This window comes from Tachysurus vachellii, chromosome 2 (assembly GCF_030014155.1).
Source record: "Tachysurus vachellii isolate PV-2020 chromosome 2, HZAU_Pvac_v1, whole genome shotgun sequence".
Lineage (NCBI taxonomy): Eukaryota > Metazoa > Chordata > Actinopteri > Siluriformes > Bagridae > Tachysurus > Tachysurus vachellii.
In genome coordinates, this window is record NC_083461.1 from 21,037,010 (window position 1) to 21,054,970 (window position 17,961).

At 35.9% G+C, this 17,961-nt stretch overlaps 1 protein-coding gene across 21 annotated transcripts; it reads right to left on the reverse strand.

Moving 5' to 3' along the window:
- Positions 1 to 481: 481 nt before the first annotated feature.
- LOC132841358 (alpha-tectorin-like) lies at positions 482 to 15,304 on the reverse strand. Of its 21 annotated transcripts, XM_060863703.1 has the most exons (24): positions 15,248 to 15,304; positions 14,409 to 14,468; positions 13,804 to 13,845; positions 13,383 to 13,412; positions 13,180 to 13,197; positions 11,283 to 11,309; positions 11,015 to 11,041; positions 10,146 to 10,172; positions 9,574 to 9,600; positions 9,292 to 9,318; positions 8,968 to 8,994; positions 8,660 to 8,686; positions 8,478 to 8,504; positions 8,237 to 8,352; positions 7,782 to 8,054; positions 7,603 to 7,704; positions 7,149 to 7,263; positions 4,632 to 4,661; positions 3,094 to 3,201; positions 2,546 to 2,730; positions 2,017 to 2,171; positions 1,439 to 1,681; positions 1,196 to 1,358; positions 482 to 1,090 (listed from the first exon to the last, which is right to left on the reverse strand). In XM_060863703.1, the coding sequence occupies exons 2-24, from the start codon at positions 14,452 to 14,454 to the stop codon at positions 1,013 to 1,015; spliced, it is 1,920 nt and encodes a 639-aa protein (XP_060719686.1). In that variant the 5' UTR covers positions 14,455 to 14,468; positions 15,248 to 15,304; the 3' UTR covers positions 482 to 1,012. The 21 variants fall into 21 exon arrangements, with proteins under 21 accessions (XP_060719686.1, XP_060719722.1, XP_060719717.1 ...); XM_060863739.1 differs by lacking the exon at positions 11,283 to 11,309 and having other exon boundaries at positions 15,248 to 15,286; XM_060863734.1 differs by lacking the exons at positions 10,146 to 10,172; positions 11,015 to 11,041 and adding an exon at positions 10,729 to 10,755 and having other exon boundaries at positions 15,248 to 15,286.
- Between the last annotated feature and the right edge of the window lie 2,657 nt (positions 15,305 to 17,961).

A 17,961-nucleotide genomic window follows, 5' to 3' on the forward strand; every position in this document is an offset into this window, starting at 1 on the left:
CATTACATTTCTGTCTTAGTTCTGTCATATCTATATCTTAATTGTGGATGCTTGATAAATAACCAATTAAAAATTCATTCATTCATTCATCTTCTACCGCTTATCCGAACTACCTCGGGTCACGGGGAGCCTGTGCCTATCTCAAGCGTCATCGGGCATCAAGGCAGGATACACCCTGGACGGAGTGCCAACCCATCGCACACACATCGCACACACACCCTCATTCACTCATGCAATCACACACTACGGACAATTTTCCAGAGATGCCAATCAACCTACCATGCATGTCTTTGGACCGGGGGAGGAAACCGGAGTACCCGGAGGAAACCCCCGAGGCACGGTGAGAACATGCAAACTCAACACACACAAGGCGGGGCGGGAATCGAACCCCGACCCTGGAGGTGTGAGGCGAACGTGCTAACCCTTAAGCCACCGTGCCCCTACCAATTAAATTGATTTATTAAATGAACAATTGTAATAACGGCACCTACGGTTCAAGTTCAGTTCCCGGATTATGGACTTTAAATGCCATGCAAATGCTAGACTAAGCACCAAATATTGTTAGTTCCACATTACTTACCTGGTTTTATTTGCTCCACTGACTGTTTTGGTTTCACAATTGGTGCGCATTTTCTAATCAGATCATTGTTTGCTAATGGACTTGATTTCTAGTGGATTTGATTTTATTTTCTCTAAAACTCTGCATATGGATTCTGTACTTCCTACTTCTGACAGAATTGCACCATGTTTTTTTTTTGTATACGTTTTATTTTCTTTTTTTGTATTTGGGTTGTAACTGTTTTTTGTTCATAAATGTAACTTTCCTTAGGTATAAAATAATAAAAGCAATAAGAAAATGCTTGAAAGATTTGACTGATTAAGGCGGTCACTTACAATATGTGCTAAAATATGTCATAATTTTCCTTTATGAATAAGCATAGAAGAGAGGTTAAGAGAAATAAAATAATATTGTGATTATAAAATGATAGCATTATAAGATTCAAGATGAAAATCAGAATTCCATGGAAATGGCAGCTGAGTCATAGAAATCTACAGATCTGCGTCTTCTGGAACTTTTTAAAGGGCATGTCTAAAAGAATAAATAAAAATAAGAAGGCAAAATTAATGCATGACTTGCATATGAAAATGGAATTTCTAATATTTTTATTCATATCTTGTCTTTTGTAAAACTTACCAGCGCACAGTTGCCTGTCGTCTGCAAACAGAGGTGGACCTGGCAGTGCAGGTAGATCTTGGAGGAAAAGCCAGTGAATGTGAACATCCTGAAAGAGAAGCGGCTGGATGTGGAGACACCGTTCTGTAACACAGCCACCGTGCCGTCATTGAGGTTCGGACACCTGGAGAAAGAAAGAAATTACTTTTTCGTAATTGATTTGAAAGCCACATTTACATTTTCAGTCTATTTTTTTTCACCTACTCGTTAATGATCAGGTCCCAGCGGACAGAATAATCAATCTGGTTGACTGGTGTGGCCCAGCAGTTGTCCAGAACAAGAGAGATCTGAGTGCTGTCAAACTGATCCACTTCCACTGCTATATACATCTGATGGTTCACTTCTAGGGTCACATTTCCAGAGTATTGTACCAAGAATGTAACATCGGTATATGGGGTCATGTGGATCTGGTATGATCCCAAGGTGGACAGTTCCTTGCTAATTACACTATGAAAATAAATAAATGCGTTAAAAATCCTAATAATAATAATAATAATATAGTTTACATTTGACATACATTCTATATATTAAAATGCATATCTAATAATAATAATAATAATAATAATAATAATAATAATAAAAATAAAATATTTTTAAATACATACAATGTGTATTTCTTTGTATTATATATTAATTATTAGTAATTATTTATGAATAATGGAATTATTTATTATTTCAATTGCTCATAAAATGTCAGACAATATCACAGAGTTAAAACTAGCTGATTAGGTGAAATGTACTGAATGTCTGCTAAAGTTTTGAGACTGTAGCTAGATTTATACCCTCCTGTGACTTCAATGTCTGTGGGCATGGAGATGCTCTGGATGAGTGGATAAACACAGGAAAAGGTTATGTTTATCCCACCAGTGCGACTGATTATACCCTTCTGGTTATTTGAAACAACATTGTTCTTGAAGATGATGTGTGTGGCATTACTCTAAAGAAACACAAAAATGACAGAAGTTGTTTTGCAATTTTAAATGAAGGAAATTATTAACAAATGCTTTTCTTTAACACTGTTATAAAGTGATTTCAATAAAGACAGACAGCTAGATAGATAGATAGATAGATAGATAGATAGATAGATAGATAGATAGATAGATAGATAGATAGATAGATAGTGATTTTGCCAAATACAATTGTCTAATTAATGACACACTTTTTAAACATTTAACAATAAAAAGTTGGCAATAAAAACATTTAATTACTGAATTACATTTAATTTAATGAAGCATCTCAATTCAACTCAAGTTCTCAGCAAGGTGTAAAGTAATAAATATAATATAAAAGAGTGCCACTGTTTTTTTTTACCTCCAGAGTTGTGCCACACATGCTAGCATTACTGTCAAATTTGAAGACCAGCCTGTTATGTTGGATCTCCCCTTTGCATGTTTGGTCATTGAGGTGGAGAACATCTGCAAAATATCCAGCTTCAAAGAGCTGACAGCGAGACAGAGACATTGATCCAGTACTGCCTGAGCATGTTTCAATTGCGTCTGAGGGGAAAATGAAAGAAAACTCTTAAATTAGTTCACAGAGAAATGCATGAATGGAAAGGGATAATGTTATAAATAACACTGTATTACAGTTCTTCTGGATTGGTTCTAAAAATCAAGATTCACTGTTATATTTGAAAGCAGCAGGTGAATGTTACTTAAATATAATTATTTTAATTAAATTTCATTTAATTAAATATTCTTCCAGTACATTCCAAAAGTTTGCTCTACCGCATAGTACATAATACCACACAAAAACTGCATAGTACATTTAGGCTTGAACATCGGACTCTGCTCGGACTCGGAGCATGCTCCAATGATGTTGGGGACAAACAATAAAAATGTACCATAAAATAAATGTACCATAAATATTTGGGCTGCTCGTTGTAATGTAGGCACAGGCACAGCCATAAACTCCATATATCTGTCTACAGACTTCATCCCAAGCACAGTTTAGTGTCTGGCAGGGTGCTACAAAGAGAGACAAGCAGAAAAATATTAGAATTTTATTATCAAAACGTCTTGATATAAACCAGTTAACTATGCTTTCTTACTCAATTTTATAGTTGGACTTTGATAAGTACAAAATAACAGGGTAGATCATTTTTCTATAACATCGTGTCCCTGGGTTGTGGCTATGTCAGTATGTCAGTAAAAATATAATTAACATTCTCTGGCCTCAAGTTTCAATAGCAACAGTAAGCTTAACTAACACAATAAGTAACTTGATAACTAATTATGTCATGAATGAAGCACCTGCCTCGTCTCCCGGCCTCCACCAGAGGGAACCTTCGCCCGAGTTCTACATCTCCCACAAACCCCCGCTCCTGTCACGATTACACCACCACCTGCTTTCAATCACCTGTTTCCTATAAAGCATGAACTTGAACTCCCTTTCACTGCGAAGTCTCGATTTGCCGCTGCTATCGGTCTGAGCGTTTGTCTTCCTGTGTATTCCTGGTTTTTGACTCTGTTTTGGTTTTGCTCTTTTCTATGATTGTCTGCCACCTGCCCCGACCTCCTGCCTGTATTACTGTTTCTGATTTTTGCCTCACCTTCGTCATTGTGTTTGCTGATTCTGACCTAAGCCTGTTGTACCTCGAGCTTTCATTAAAAGCATGCAAATGGATCCTCTGTCTCACGACCTGTCATTACAGATTATAATTATTAATTGGCTGACTTTTTGACACACAGTTCTAATGAATTCTTCTTTTCCTAAAAAAAAAATTATAGTACATTTTAAGAATACATTTTTAATAAAACAATCTTAGCAAATACAATTTACTGCTATCTTTGTAACTGTATTGTTATAACTAGATAATCTATAACCTGCTGTTTGCAGTTTAGTTATAATAGTACAAATCTAACAAATCAAAATAGTATTCTAAACACTCTTCTACTAAGGAAAGTGAATTTTCAGTTCAGGGAAGCTGAAACAAAGCTCAGATTTTTCTAAAAAAAAAAAAAAGTGCCCTGATTGTATAAATACATATGTAAATATCTCACTCACTCGCTCACTTTCTACCGCTTATCCAAACTACCTCGGGTCACGGGGAGCCTGTGCGTATCTCAGGCGTCATCGGGCATCAAGGCAGGATACACCCTGGACGGAGTGCCAGCACACACACACTCTCATTCACTCATGCAATCACACACTATGGACAATTTTCCAGAGATGCCAATCAACCTACCATGCATGTCTTTGGACCGGGGGAGGAAACCGGAGTACCCGGAGGAAACCCCAGAGGCACGGGGAAAACATGCAAACTCAAAACACACACACAAGGCGGAGGCGGGAATCGAGCCCCCAACCCTGGAGGTGTGAGGCGAACGTAATAACCACTAAGCCACCGTGCCCCCCCTCATACTGTATATATAAATATAACAAAGTTAAAATTTACCTAGTGTGGTTGGTGGAGTTGTTGTTGTAGCTGTATTAAAGAGGCAAAGAGAAAATTAGGCATTTATTTGTGTTTAAAGTTACAAGCAGAGGTGGGTAGTAATGAGTTACATTTACTCCGTTACATTTACTTGAGTAAGTTTTTGAAAAAAATATACTTCTAGGAGTAGTTTTAAATCACTATACTTTTTACTTTTACTTGAGTAGATTTGTGAAGAAGAAACTGTACTCTTACTCCGCTACATTAGGCTACAATGAGCTCGTTACTTTTCTTTTTACCTCTTTGGTATTCTACGCATCAATTTTAATGTTTTATTTTGACAGATAGAAAAACTTCTGCTAAGGCTCTACCACGTGACTGTGTTTCACCAATCAAACGTAGTTGTGCAGTCTCGTCACGTTACCATACTCAATCTCAGCGGCGGGACGGGTTAGTTAGCAACAGAGCAGTTTTGTCGAGTTCAGCTGTTTCGAGTTTTTTTTTATGTGCTCAACTTTACTCAGCGCCACAATAGCCGACAAACAGATGACATCAGACGTGTCGTTTCTTGCAGCGCCGAACACACATATTTAAAGGGATAGTTCACTCAAAATTAAAATTCTGTCATCATTTACTCACTCTCATGTTGTTACAAACCTGTATAAATTTCTTTGTTCTGATGAGCATGAAGGAAGATATTTTGAGAAACAAAAACAGCTTCGCAACCAGAAGCTTTAGCTTACCTGAAACTAAGGAAAGTACTAGAGGCTTCCTGAAATTAATTAAAGGAGTAGAGATGTATTTCATTATTATTGCCCTTTCATCAAGGCATCAAATGTGCAACAATCACAACACAAAAGAAATGAAATGTGTGTGTGTGTGTTTCCTTCTGTTGTTCTGTCACTGGAGACACACAAACACAGTTTATGAGAATTTATGGGCTGCCTCGTTCTAGTTCTGCCTGGTAAAAAAGTATAAAGGTTTGGAAATTTGTGTTACTTGTGCATATTTATTAGGGTCCGAGCACCGAATGGTGCGAAGCCCTATTGTTTTTGCTCGGGTTTATTATTAGGGCCCGAGCACCGAATGGTGCGAAGCCCTATTGTTTTTCCTCGGGTTTATTATTATTATTATTATTAGGGCACGAGCACCGAATGGTGCGAAGCCCTATTGTTTTTCCTCGGGTTTATAAACCCATCGATATCTAAACTATGAGCTCCGCCCAACAGGAAGTCGGCCATTTTGGATTGTTTTATAAGTGCATGTGGTGAACTTTTAAATACTCCTCTTAGGGAATTCATGCGATTGACATCAAACGTGGTGAACATGATGCCGAGACATTGCACTTGCTAAATTGTGAAGGGATTTTTGATATCTCAAACAGTGCCGCCATGGCGAGGAGACTAATTTATGGCGAATTCAGAGAAACAGGAAATGTCTAATATCTAAAGCAAAAAATGTCTTATTTTGATGACACGTGGTGTGTATGTTCGGCCAAAGATTCCGATCGCATCGATGTGCCTATTGTGAATCTCGGACATAGCGCCACCAACAGGCGCCAGGAAGTGTGTCAGTCACAAAGGTGGATTTTTTCACAGCTGCATGCGGTAAACTTTTAAATACTCCTCCTAGGGGATTCATGCAATTGAGACCAGACTTGGCCACCATGACGCAGAGATATTGGAGATGCAAAAGTTTTTGATGCAAAAGACGGATTTTTGATATCTCAAACACTGTTGCCATGGCATCGTGTCAAATTTGACTTTTATTTCAGGCATATTTAAGGCTTTTGGTGTGCTTAGATTAACTTGAAATTTGACACATACATCACATTTATCGGCTGTTAAGTGTGGACAAAATTGTCAGACAAAGGTGTGTCTCTTAAGTGGCTCACTAGCGCCCCCGTTTGTCTAAAATGTGGGGTTTCATTTACCTACAGTCCCCAAATGGGTCAGTAACAACATAAAATAGTCCACTGATATTTACCCACTTGATGCACTTGCCCACCGTGCATTGTTTTCTGGGAGGCACCATATAGCGATAAAAAAACGTGCGAGGGCCGGCCATCGCTGCCTACAGCTATATATTTTTTTTTATTATTATTTTATTTATCAAGTACTTGAATTTACCTGAATTATTTTAATTTAAGCTATTTTTTAATTAATTTTAATTTAATTTATTGATTGGATGAGCCATAATTTGCCTAAAGATTATTTTGTATTTTTGTCTGATTGTTGTCGTGTTAAAAAATAAATCAGATGTTACTCAACAGTTACTCAGTACTTGAGTAGTTTTTTCACCAAGTACTTTTTTACTCTTATTCAAGTAATTATTTGGATGTCTACTTTTTACTTTTACTTGAGTCATATTATTCTGAAGTAACAGTACTTTTACTTGAGTACAATTTTTGGCTACTCTACCCACCTCTGGTTACAAGTGATGTAGAATTGAAAGTTAGTTCCTTACAAATCATGATGTAATTGAAACATTGATATACAGAGTTATGCTGATGATATACAAAGAATTGTAAGAAAGTACCTGTAAATTCAAAAGCCCAGCGTCCAGGTATATTGACATTACTAGTTGATGACAGCTCGTAGGCATTGTTTACCGGAATGGTGACAAAACCGCTGTTCTCCATGCAATAGCCAGCCTAAAAAGTTCAAATTTCAGGTGAATACACTCCATACATCATGAAAAATACATGAGAAGTGAATCTTCAGACAGTTTTGTCCTTTACAGAAAGATATGAACACATACTTCACCTGTTAATAATCAATGATTCACATGTGAAATTTACACTTTTGTTTTTTTAGACACTTCCCATGTTATGCTTCACACTTTTTTAACATGTACTGCATGTCTGTTTCGTTCTTCACACTTGATATTTACAGATGATAGAAGTAGTTATTAAATATGTTTTAAACACACTTAATTGTTTTTCTATATTTGAATTTTACAGAAGAATTATATGTGACCATGAAGTATTTACCATCCAGTAAAAGGAGTTAATGTAAGGAATGGTCCCATAGTTCATCAGGACAAAAGAGCGATCTCCACCATCCGAGGCCAAGACGACTTGTAGTGATGCCGCCTGACAGAGAAGGCACATTTAATTAATATTGTGTGCGTGGGATTTAAAAACGCTGCACCATTTTTATTGACTCTTACCTGGTACCCAGAATTTTCAAGGGGTACGTTTTCCCAAGTGGCGACAAAAACCCAGGAAGCAGAAAAGGACACATAAGGGAACGTCCTGGTAATTTCCTGGTTAGCCTGACGTATAAGAGGCCCGCTTGTGGCCTGCTCGTAGGTCCATCTTCCTCCAATGTCAGCATCCAGATCAGTCCACAATGGAGCGATCATGTCTTTGCTGAGATTTCGGTCGGGTACTTCAGTGTCGACATATGGATCAAAGAAAGCCACATAGCCGTCCATACTCAGCTGAGAGAGAAAAGATACAAATTATTCATCTACCAGCATGGGGACGGCAGAACACACAGAAAATACGATATAAGTTTGTTAAGCTTCAAAGGCAAAAATAAAGGAATTGTTTGGATAAAATTATCATATATGCAAAAGAATGGATTTTACATAAAATGTCACCTCCCCGTATTTGTACTTACATAGAATTGGGTGTAGGTTTTCCCTGCGTACTTGAACGGTTGCTGCAGCTGAATGGTTTGATATTCTCCATCACTGAGACCAAGTGGTGTAGTTCCAGATCCAACTAGAAACACAGCTGAAAATAAAACAAATCATTAATTGAATTTAAAAACATATCAGATCTTATTAAATTAAGGGCATTATGATATGTGGATGTCATATTCGTACGTTTATACCTAGACACAGTCAGAGAAATTTTACCTGGTTGTTCTGCTGTAGTTGATATATCTGGAGAGAGAGAGAGAGAGAACATGAGAGAGAAAGATTGTGTAAGATCTCATTAAAAATGTGTAAGATCTCATATGGTTACAGACAATAAAATGCATGGATGTCATATTCAAACGTTTATATATAGATATACTGTACTGTCAGTGAAATTTTACCTGATGAGGTTGTTGTTTGTGGTGTATCTGTAAAAAAGAGAGTGCAAGAGAGAGAGAGAGAGAGAGAGAGAGAGAGAGAGAGAGAGAGAGAGAGAGAGAGAGAGAACACGAGAGAGAAAGATTGAAAGAAAAGGATACAGATTATTCATCTACCAACATGGAGACAGCTCACTAAAACAAAGCTGAACATGAAACAAATCAGAAGTTGAATTTAAAAATGTGTAAGATCTCATATGTTTACAGACAATAGATGCATGGATGTCATGTTCGAATGTTTATATATAGATATACTGTCAGTGAAATTTTACCTGGTGAGGTTGTTGTTTGTGATGTATCTATAAAATAGAGAGAGAGAGAGAGAGAGAGAGAGAGAGAGAGAGAGAGAGAGAGAGAGAGAGAGAGAGAGAGAGAGAGAGAGAGAGAGAGAACACGAGAGAGAAAGATTGAAAGAGAAAGGATACAGATTATTCATCTACCAACATGGAGACAGCTCACTAAAACAAAGCTGAACATGAAACAAATCAGAAGTTGAATTTAAAAATGTGTAAGATCTCATATGTTTACAGACAATAGAATGCATGGATGTCATGTTCGAATGTTTATATATAGATACACTGTCAGTGAAATTTTACCTGGTGAGGTTGTTGTTTGTGATGTATCTATAAAATAGAGAGAGAGAGAGAGAGAGAGAGAGAGAGAGAGAGAGAGAACACGAGAGAGAAAGATTGAAAGAGAAAGGATACAGATTATTCATCTACCAACATGGAGACAGCTCACTAAAACAAAGCTGAACATGAAACAAATCAGAAGTTGAATTTAAAAATGTGTAAGATCTCATATGTTTACAGACAATAGAATGCATAGATGTCATGTTCGAATGTTTATATATGGATACACTGTCAGTGAAATTTTACCTGGTGAGGTTGTTGTTTGTGATGTATCTATAAAATAGAGAGAGAGAGAGAGAGAGAGAGAGAGAGAGAGAGAGAGAGAGAGAGAGAGAGAGAGAGAACACGAGAGAGAAAGATTGAAAGAGAAAGGATACAGATTATTCATCTACCAACATGGAGACAGCTCACTAAAACAAAGCTGAACATGAAACAAATCAGAAGTTGAATTTAAAAATGTGTAAGATCTCATATGTTTACAGACAATAGAATGCATGGATGTCATGTTCGAATGTTTATATATAGATACACTGTCAGTGAAATTTTACCTGGTGAGGTTGTTGTTTGTGATGTATCTATAAAATAGAGAGAGAGAGAGAGAGAGAGAGAGAGAACACGAGAGAGAAAGATTGAAAGAGAAAGGATACAGATTATTCATCTACCAACATGGATACAGCTCACTAAAACAAAGCTGAACATGAAACAAATCAGAAGTTGAATTTAAAAATGTGTAAGATCTCATATGTTTACAGACAATAGAATGCATGGATGTCATGTTCGAATGTTTATATATAGATACACTGTCAGTGAAATTTTACCTGGTGAGGTTGTTGTTTGTGATGTATCTATAAAATAGAGAGAGAGAGAGAGAGAAAGAGAGAGAGAGAGAGAGAGAGAGAGAACACGAGAGAGAAAGATTGAAAGAGAAAGGATACAGATTATTCATCTACCAACATGGAGACAGCTCACTAAAACAAAGCTGAACATGAAACAAATCAGAAGTTGAATTTAAAAATGTGTAAGATCTCATATGTTTACAGACAATAGAATGCATGGATGTCATGTTCGAATGTTTATATATAGATACACTGTCAGTGAAATTTTACCTGGTGAGGTTGTTGTTTGTGATGTATCTATAAAATAGAGAGAGAGAGAGAGAGAGAGAGAGAGAGAGAGAGAGAGAGAGAGAGAACACGAGAGAGAAAGATTGAAAGAGAAAGGATACAGATTATTCATCTACCAACATGGAGACAGCTCACTAAAACAAAGCTGAACATGAAACAAATCAGAAGTTGAATTTAAAAATGTGTAAGATCTCATATGTTTACAGACAATAGAATGCATGGATGTCATGTTCGAATGTTTATATATACTGTAGATACACTGTCAGTGAAATTTTACCTGGTGAGGTTGTTGTTTGTGATGTATCTATAAAATAGAGAGAGAGAGAGAGAGAGAGAGAGAGAGAGAGAGAGAGAGAGAACACGAGAGAGAAAGATTGAAAGAGAAAGGATACAGATTATTCATCTACCAACATGGAGACAGCTCACTAAAACAAAGCTGAACATGAAACAAATCAGAAGTTGAATTTAAAAATGTGTAAGATCTCATATGTTTACAGACAATAGAATGCATGGATGTCATGTTCGAATGTTTATATATAGATACACTGTCAGTGAAATTTTACCTGGTGAGGTTGTTGTTTGTGATGTATCTATAAAATAGAGAGAGAGAGAGAGAGAGAGAGAGAACACGAGAGAGAAAGATTGAAAGAGAAAGGATACAGATTATTCATCTACCAACATGGAGACAGCTCACTAAAACAAAGCTGAACATGAAACAAATCAGAAGTTGAATTTAAAAATGTGTAAGATCTCATATGTTTACAGACAATAGAATGCATGGATGTCATGTTCGAATGTTTATATATAGATACACTGTCAGTGAAATTTTACCTGGTGAGGTTGTTGTTTGTGATGTATCTATAAAATAGAGAGAGAGAGAGAGAGAGAGAGAGAGAGAGAGAGAGAGAGAGAGAGAGAACACGAGAAAGATTGAAAGAGAAAGGATACAGATTATTCATCTACCAACATGGATACAGCTCACTAAAACAAAGCTGAACATGAAACAAATCAGAAGTTGAATTTAAAAATGTGTAAGATCTCATATGTTTACAGACAATAGAATGCATGGATGTCATGTTCGAATGTTTATATATAGATACACTGTCAGTGAAATTTTACCTGGTGAGGTTGTTTGTGATGTATCCAATGGCGTAAGTTTGATTTTGACATTGGTGGCGACATAATTTATTTTTCATTGGCGGGGACATAATTTATTTGACATTGGTGGGGACAACATTCCCCGTATTTTGTGCATAAAACTGTTCTTATAAGAATACTTTCTTACTCACATACCGGTAGCCTGCATAATCACGTTGCATATTGCTTCATACAACGGAATATAGCTGCAGCCTCCTACCTCAACACATTAGCGAGAAAGACAAAGCCAATCAAACAGCGACGTGGGTTAGACAGCAGGACTCAAAAAAGGCAAAGGCCAATCCTTTTAGAGAGGTGAGTTACAGAGGCGGGATTCATTGCAGGGGTAGATCTGTTAACCGTTTGTGTTCCACAAGTTGCGCTATTTTTTACAGAACGCTGTTGTAAAATATTTTTCACCTTATTTAATGATTCCTGGATAAATGTTAAATGAAATAAGTAAAAAAGCACAAGACACAGACGGACATCAGTGGTTATATATACATATACATACATTACATATATATATATATGAGTAGAACTGTGAAAATCAACATTTTCTGTCTAGAATTCTCAATTCAACAACACTGGGGGATAAACATGATATACAGTATACATTAGATTTTATTATTGCCAAATTGAAGAAAATAATGACCTGTAAATTGAAAAGCCCTGCGTCCAGTTATAAGAAGATAATGAAAGGGGAAAATGGACCGGAAAACGTGTCCAGAGCAGATAGAGAAATCAGATAGCATGTGGCTTGTATGTGTGTGTGTGTATATATATATATATATATATATATATATATATATATATATATATATATATATATATATATATATATATATATTCAAGCACAAATAATAATAGGGAGAGGTGGAGTGCTTGTGTTTACATGGAACGCCCAAAGCAGAATTTGATCCAAATAGGTTTTTCTCCCTAGTTGTGTGCCAGAAGAGCTACAGTTATGCCAAGCGAACCTAAAAGAGGCGGTCTTGAAAATGCTTTGGTGGGAAAACTGCAGAAAACTGGCAGACTACCCGGCAGACTACCAGTCGGGATAAAAATGTTAAATCACTCTCCGCTTATTTCTAATGCTCCCTGTAACAAATGTCACCAGTGAACTCATTTTCAAAACTGACCTTGGTGGAAAACAGGAGTGTCTCTGTCATTTAACTTTAATGTCTCTGGAGAGCGACATTCTACAGAAATTGGATTTACCTATCTCATCAAAGACTTTGCAGCAAGAAACATGAGAAAAAAAAACGTTTTATAGGTAGGCAATCAGAATTGATTCGTACATTAGCGCAATTTTAAATTGTTCATGGGGAGGGAGGGGCCCATAGTAATGCTGTAGACCAAGGGCCTTTGCCTATTTAAATGCGCCCCCTGCTGATACGTATTACCACACTACACTCTGGCACAGACTATGTCCACAGATGTCGCGCCTTGTGCTAAACATCGGCACGTGACCAAGAGACAATAAGGAAGCGTGCTGATGGCCATGGAATTGCCTGCAAGGCACCCGCAACGTTACAGAAGTCATGTTTACACAGTAATTTTCAGCAATCATACAGTGAGAGAAATTTACCTTGTGTCGTTGTTGTTTCTTCATGTCATTTTAAAGAAGAGACAAAAGTGCAGGGAGGAACAAAGAACAAAACAATCAAATGAGTCATTTCCACACTAATCCAGATTATTATGTAATGTATATTTAAAATATGATATCTCATATGTTGAAGGATTATGTAATGTTTATGATTATATATAAACACACTGTCAGTGAAACTTTACCTGCTGTTGTCTCCTCACTTGCAGTTTGTCCTAATGCCAAATCAGCAAATATGTAGGAGAGAGATTTTTTTAATAAGCAGCAATGATGTTGTTCAGTTCAACACAAAAGAAAGTACAATTCATATCTGAGAATTTAGAAACAACTGAAAGAAAAAGATTCTTGAGACCATTGATCAAAACAAAAGCAGTTTGAACTCAAAGTTATTGAAAGAAACCAAAATGGTTGTTTCATATTCATTAGCTAAATTTACATATATACAGCTTAATAATGTGGCAACAATCTAATTGAGATCTCGATTGGAATAAAAATAGATTGAATTTTATATGAATTTTTAATATATGGAATCAATTGTGACAAGTATTTATTCTGAGTTTTTAAACTGTAAATGGATATTTAGACACACAGTCTTTGAAATTTTACCTGTTATTGGCAGCAATGTTGATTGTCCTGTTGCCACCCCACCTAATATATGAAAGAGAGAGAAAGAGAGAGAGACAGATTTCAGAAATTTTAGAACTCATAGATGTTTGCTCTCATTTGCTTTTCAGCAGATCTGACCATGTGCACTTTCAAAACTATTAGTACTATGAGCTGATAGCAGGGCTCACGATTATTCAGTAGTTTTAAGAGAGTCAATTCAATTCAGTATTTATTTTGTATATTGCTTTAAACAACAAACGATTTGCAACATAAATTTTACATGTATACAGTACATTCACTTTTTTGAACTTCACATTTATGTAACAGCCCGTGGCTGGGTCTTTGGTTAGGCCACTAAATAATCTTTGGCCACTATATAAAGACCACAGAGAACCATGTAGATAAATAAATAAATAAATAAATAAATGGTTGTTAGTAACAAGCAATCTGGTGTTCCTCCCCATATCCTTCTTATTTAAAGTTAGTTACTTACTGATAAAGGTTTTTGGTTTTATTTGCTGTTTGGGATTTCTGCCAAACTTGCAGCATTATGTCAATGAAAAAAAGCTTGAGTATAATTATATTAGCAAACTCCAAATACTTACTCATAAAAAGCAGGGTGGCCAGACACAGCAGCAGTGGACACCCCATTAAAAGCAGTAATTCTAGGATTGGGGACAAATTCATTAACACACATAATTTCTCACAGATTTATATATAGATACACATAAGATATTTTTATTAAATGATTTTATCAATGAAATCCTTTTTAATACACATGATTATACACACATTTGCATAAAGATCTATGTGAGGATTTTGTACTAAGTTAAATTAAATGTTTAATCCATAATTTTTGTTTAATTCATATACCATTTGAGTACCTTTTAATCCACAGTGTAAAATAAAGATACAATCAAGGCAAACGTTTAAAAATGCACATATTCATTGTTTCTATTTATCCATGGGCAAAATGTTGCAAAAAAAAAATAAATAAAATTATTGTAATAATATTGTAGCTGTATTGTAACCTGCCAATTATTTTCTTTTTTGTAATCTGTTATTTCTGTGTAGATATTTCCTTTTATTTGTTTACAATTTTTCAAGCAACAACAACATTTTTTGCCATTTGTAATGTATAAATAAGTAAAATGGAAGAAAGGCACTGGGTGAAATGTGTAATGCAGCAATAGCACATTTATTATTCTCCAGAAAGTGGAATAACATTAAAGGTGATTAATCTATTTGCTTTTCATTATGATTATATTGAATACAAGTTTTTCCTTATTTAGTGCAGAATTTTTTCTAATAGTCTAATCTTGTTTATTTTGACTCCTAATATTTTCCTGTAATACATATTTTAAAATAAATAGGTAAAAGTAAGAGAAGATACATAGTTAGATTAAGTTAGATTAAAGAGAGTTTTTGAAAATTTAAAACTTACAGGCTGTAGTCCACTTTTATTGCGTCTGCAGAATGTCTGGGCGGCTGTCTATTTAAGATGTGCATCACTGGGTATTTTATATAGACCTGTAACAGGAAACAAAAGCTGAAAAATGCAGCTGAAATATGCAGTGATCACTTGATTTACTGGTTCTACCACTGCTTATGAGAATACATTTTTGTTTATTGTGCAGTAGATTGCTGTACAATGACTCATATTATAAACACAATTATGTCTGAGCATTATACTGTATATATGTGTATTTACAATTAGCATTTTAAATCTGTGCAGAATAATCTTTGTGGCAAAAACAAATGTGCAATTTCTCAGTAACAAGCTACATTCTTTGTTTAAATTAATTTCAAGAGAAGGACAAAAGATAGGCAATGAGGGAATATATACAACCACTATGGTTTAAGTAAAAACAGAAACTAACTAATGCAACTGTGAATGTATATGCAATGATTTGGTGATAAAAAGAGAAGCTGCTCCAAAAAAAAAAAGTTTTAATGAAATGAAGAGTGAGTAATTTGCATTTGCATCTTTTGTCAAACTCATACTGGGTGGGACGGTGGTGCAGCTGTTATAGTTGCCACCCTACAATGACTAATCTTTGTTCATTTCAAGTAAATATTTTCTTTATGACACCAATTGTGAACATAGTTTCACAGCAATAGTGCAACATAATTAGCTACGAAATTTCCCCAAAACAGACAACCTGAGCTGTCCCACTGATGTGCTTGTTCCTAATCCTGTCCATCCTCGTCACTCCTAAAGAAAGCCTCAACATCCTCAACTCTGCTACCTCCATCTCTGGCTCATGTCTTTACCTCACTGCTACAGTCTCTAACCCATACAGCATAGCTGGTCTTAATTCTGTCTTGTATACCTTTCCTTTCCTTCTTTCTGACACTCTTCTGTCACACAACACAGCTGACCTTTTTCTCCACCCACTCCAACCCACCTACTCTCTGCCTCTTAACCTCTTTTCCACACTCCCTATTGCACTGGACGGTTGCCCCCAAATACTTAAACTCCTGCACCTTCTTGACCTCAGCCCCCTTTAACATCACTGTTCTTCTTCCCTGCCTTTCACTTCAAGCCAAGTCAAGTCAAGAAGTTTTTACTGTAATTTCAACCATATATAGCTGAAGCAGTACATAGTGAAATGAGACGACATTTCTCACACTATTCACATGTTTAAATTTGGCACATTTTACGCCAAATGCCCTTTCTGACGCCACCCTCTCTGTTTTGTCTGGGCTCGGGATAGGCACAGAAGTTGCTGGCTTGCAACCCCTCTGGCTAGTTTGGATTTAAGCAGGATAATGTGAAAAAAACAAGTTATGTTTTGCAATGAACACTTCCAGTGAATACTTTGCATGTGAAGGTGTTCTTGGACATTCTGTTACACTGTAAAACTGTACAAACCGGTTCAATTATGATCAGCATCTGATGCTTTAAATCTGTTTTTTTTCTGGTATACTTTGCATAAGTGCATTTAACTGGGAGAACAGTGTTTGATTTCAATACAATGCCATTTCTGTATAATGCAATATTTACATGCTAATGGCAAGATTACGACATCTACACATCCTGAGTTTGAACTTCATCCTGATATCGTGAGACTTCCCAAGCTAGTATTACACTGGTAAAAGACTGAACATTTTAAATAGGGCTTTTGCTATCCTAAATATGAAGTTAGTGTTTGTAATAGTTTCCAATGCATTAACTAAACTAATTTTGTCAGTCTATTTTGGAAAACCAAAACTGTCACATATAAGCTTTATCATGTTGCTTTAATATCCATATTGTTCTTTTTTCATTTGTGCTTATTTTTATAAGCTTGCCTTGGCAGAGTTAACAAACGTGTTCTGTTGACAATAGAGCAAGAGAGACTTGGAAATTCCTCACCATACAAGTTTCTACTTTTCCAAGTTGCAAGATGAATTTTCAGATCTAGTTGTGTGCAGCATGTCACTGTCCTGAGCAGAAAGAAAAAGCGATTTCAGCGTATTGGGGTAAAATACTAGAAATGCAAGGAATACAGAAGACACGCAATCCCAGTATCCTAGTATCCAAGCTGAAACAGACATTTACTGAATGAACATGAGCAGTTTACAAAGCTCCTTGATTATTTAGGTACAGCTATTTTTAACCCATGAATTTCCCAAATGCTATTGCCTAACTTGCAGTTGTCAAAGTAATTAATGATGAACAAAAAAATTCTGATGAATGTAAAGAAATTTATTATTAGTTTTATGCAGGTTCTTGGTTTGAAAGAACATTTTGAAGATTATAAAAAGCATATTTATCTGGAATGGCATCTGGCATAAAACCTGTGACAAATGAAAATATGCATATTAGATGAACCACTGTGGTGACCCCAAACAGGGAGCAGTTGAAGGACAACAACAAATTTGTGTTAGACACTTTAACCACGTTGAATCACAGACATATTGCAAAGCCTTGAAGTTTATCCCATCAATCCTCTAAGTTCTGAGCCATTATTATATAGGCAGAAAAAAATCAAAGTACACGTCAGCTTGTTTTAGACAAGACCAGATCTGTACAGAAAGTTTTCCTCTATTTTTTCAACAATGTTCAAAAAACGTTCAAAATTTTCCATAAAAAGCTTTGTTTTTCATAAAATAACTGTTTTATCTGTAATATTCATCTGTAATATTCTATTGTATGATATCTGTATATAAACG

What these genes read in the sequence shown, in the direction of transcription:
- LOC132841358 (XM_060863703.1), bottom strand. Translation starts at nt 14,454, where the DNA reads ATGGGGTGTCCACTGCTGCTGTGTCTGGCCACCCTGCTTTTTATGA. An exon ending in GGCCACCCTGCTTTTTATGA is followed by an intron (nt 13,846 to 14,408) that starts GTAAGTATTTGG and finishes TTCATATATTAG; the next exon opens with GTGGGGTGGCAACAGGACAA. An exon ending in ACAAACAACAACCTCACCAG is followed by an intron (nt 9,601 to 10,145) that starts GTAAAATTTCAC and finishes TCTATTTTATAG; the next exon opens with ATACATCACAAACAACAACC.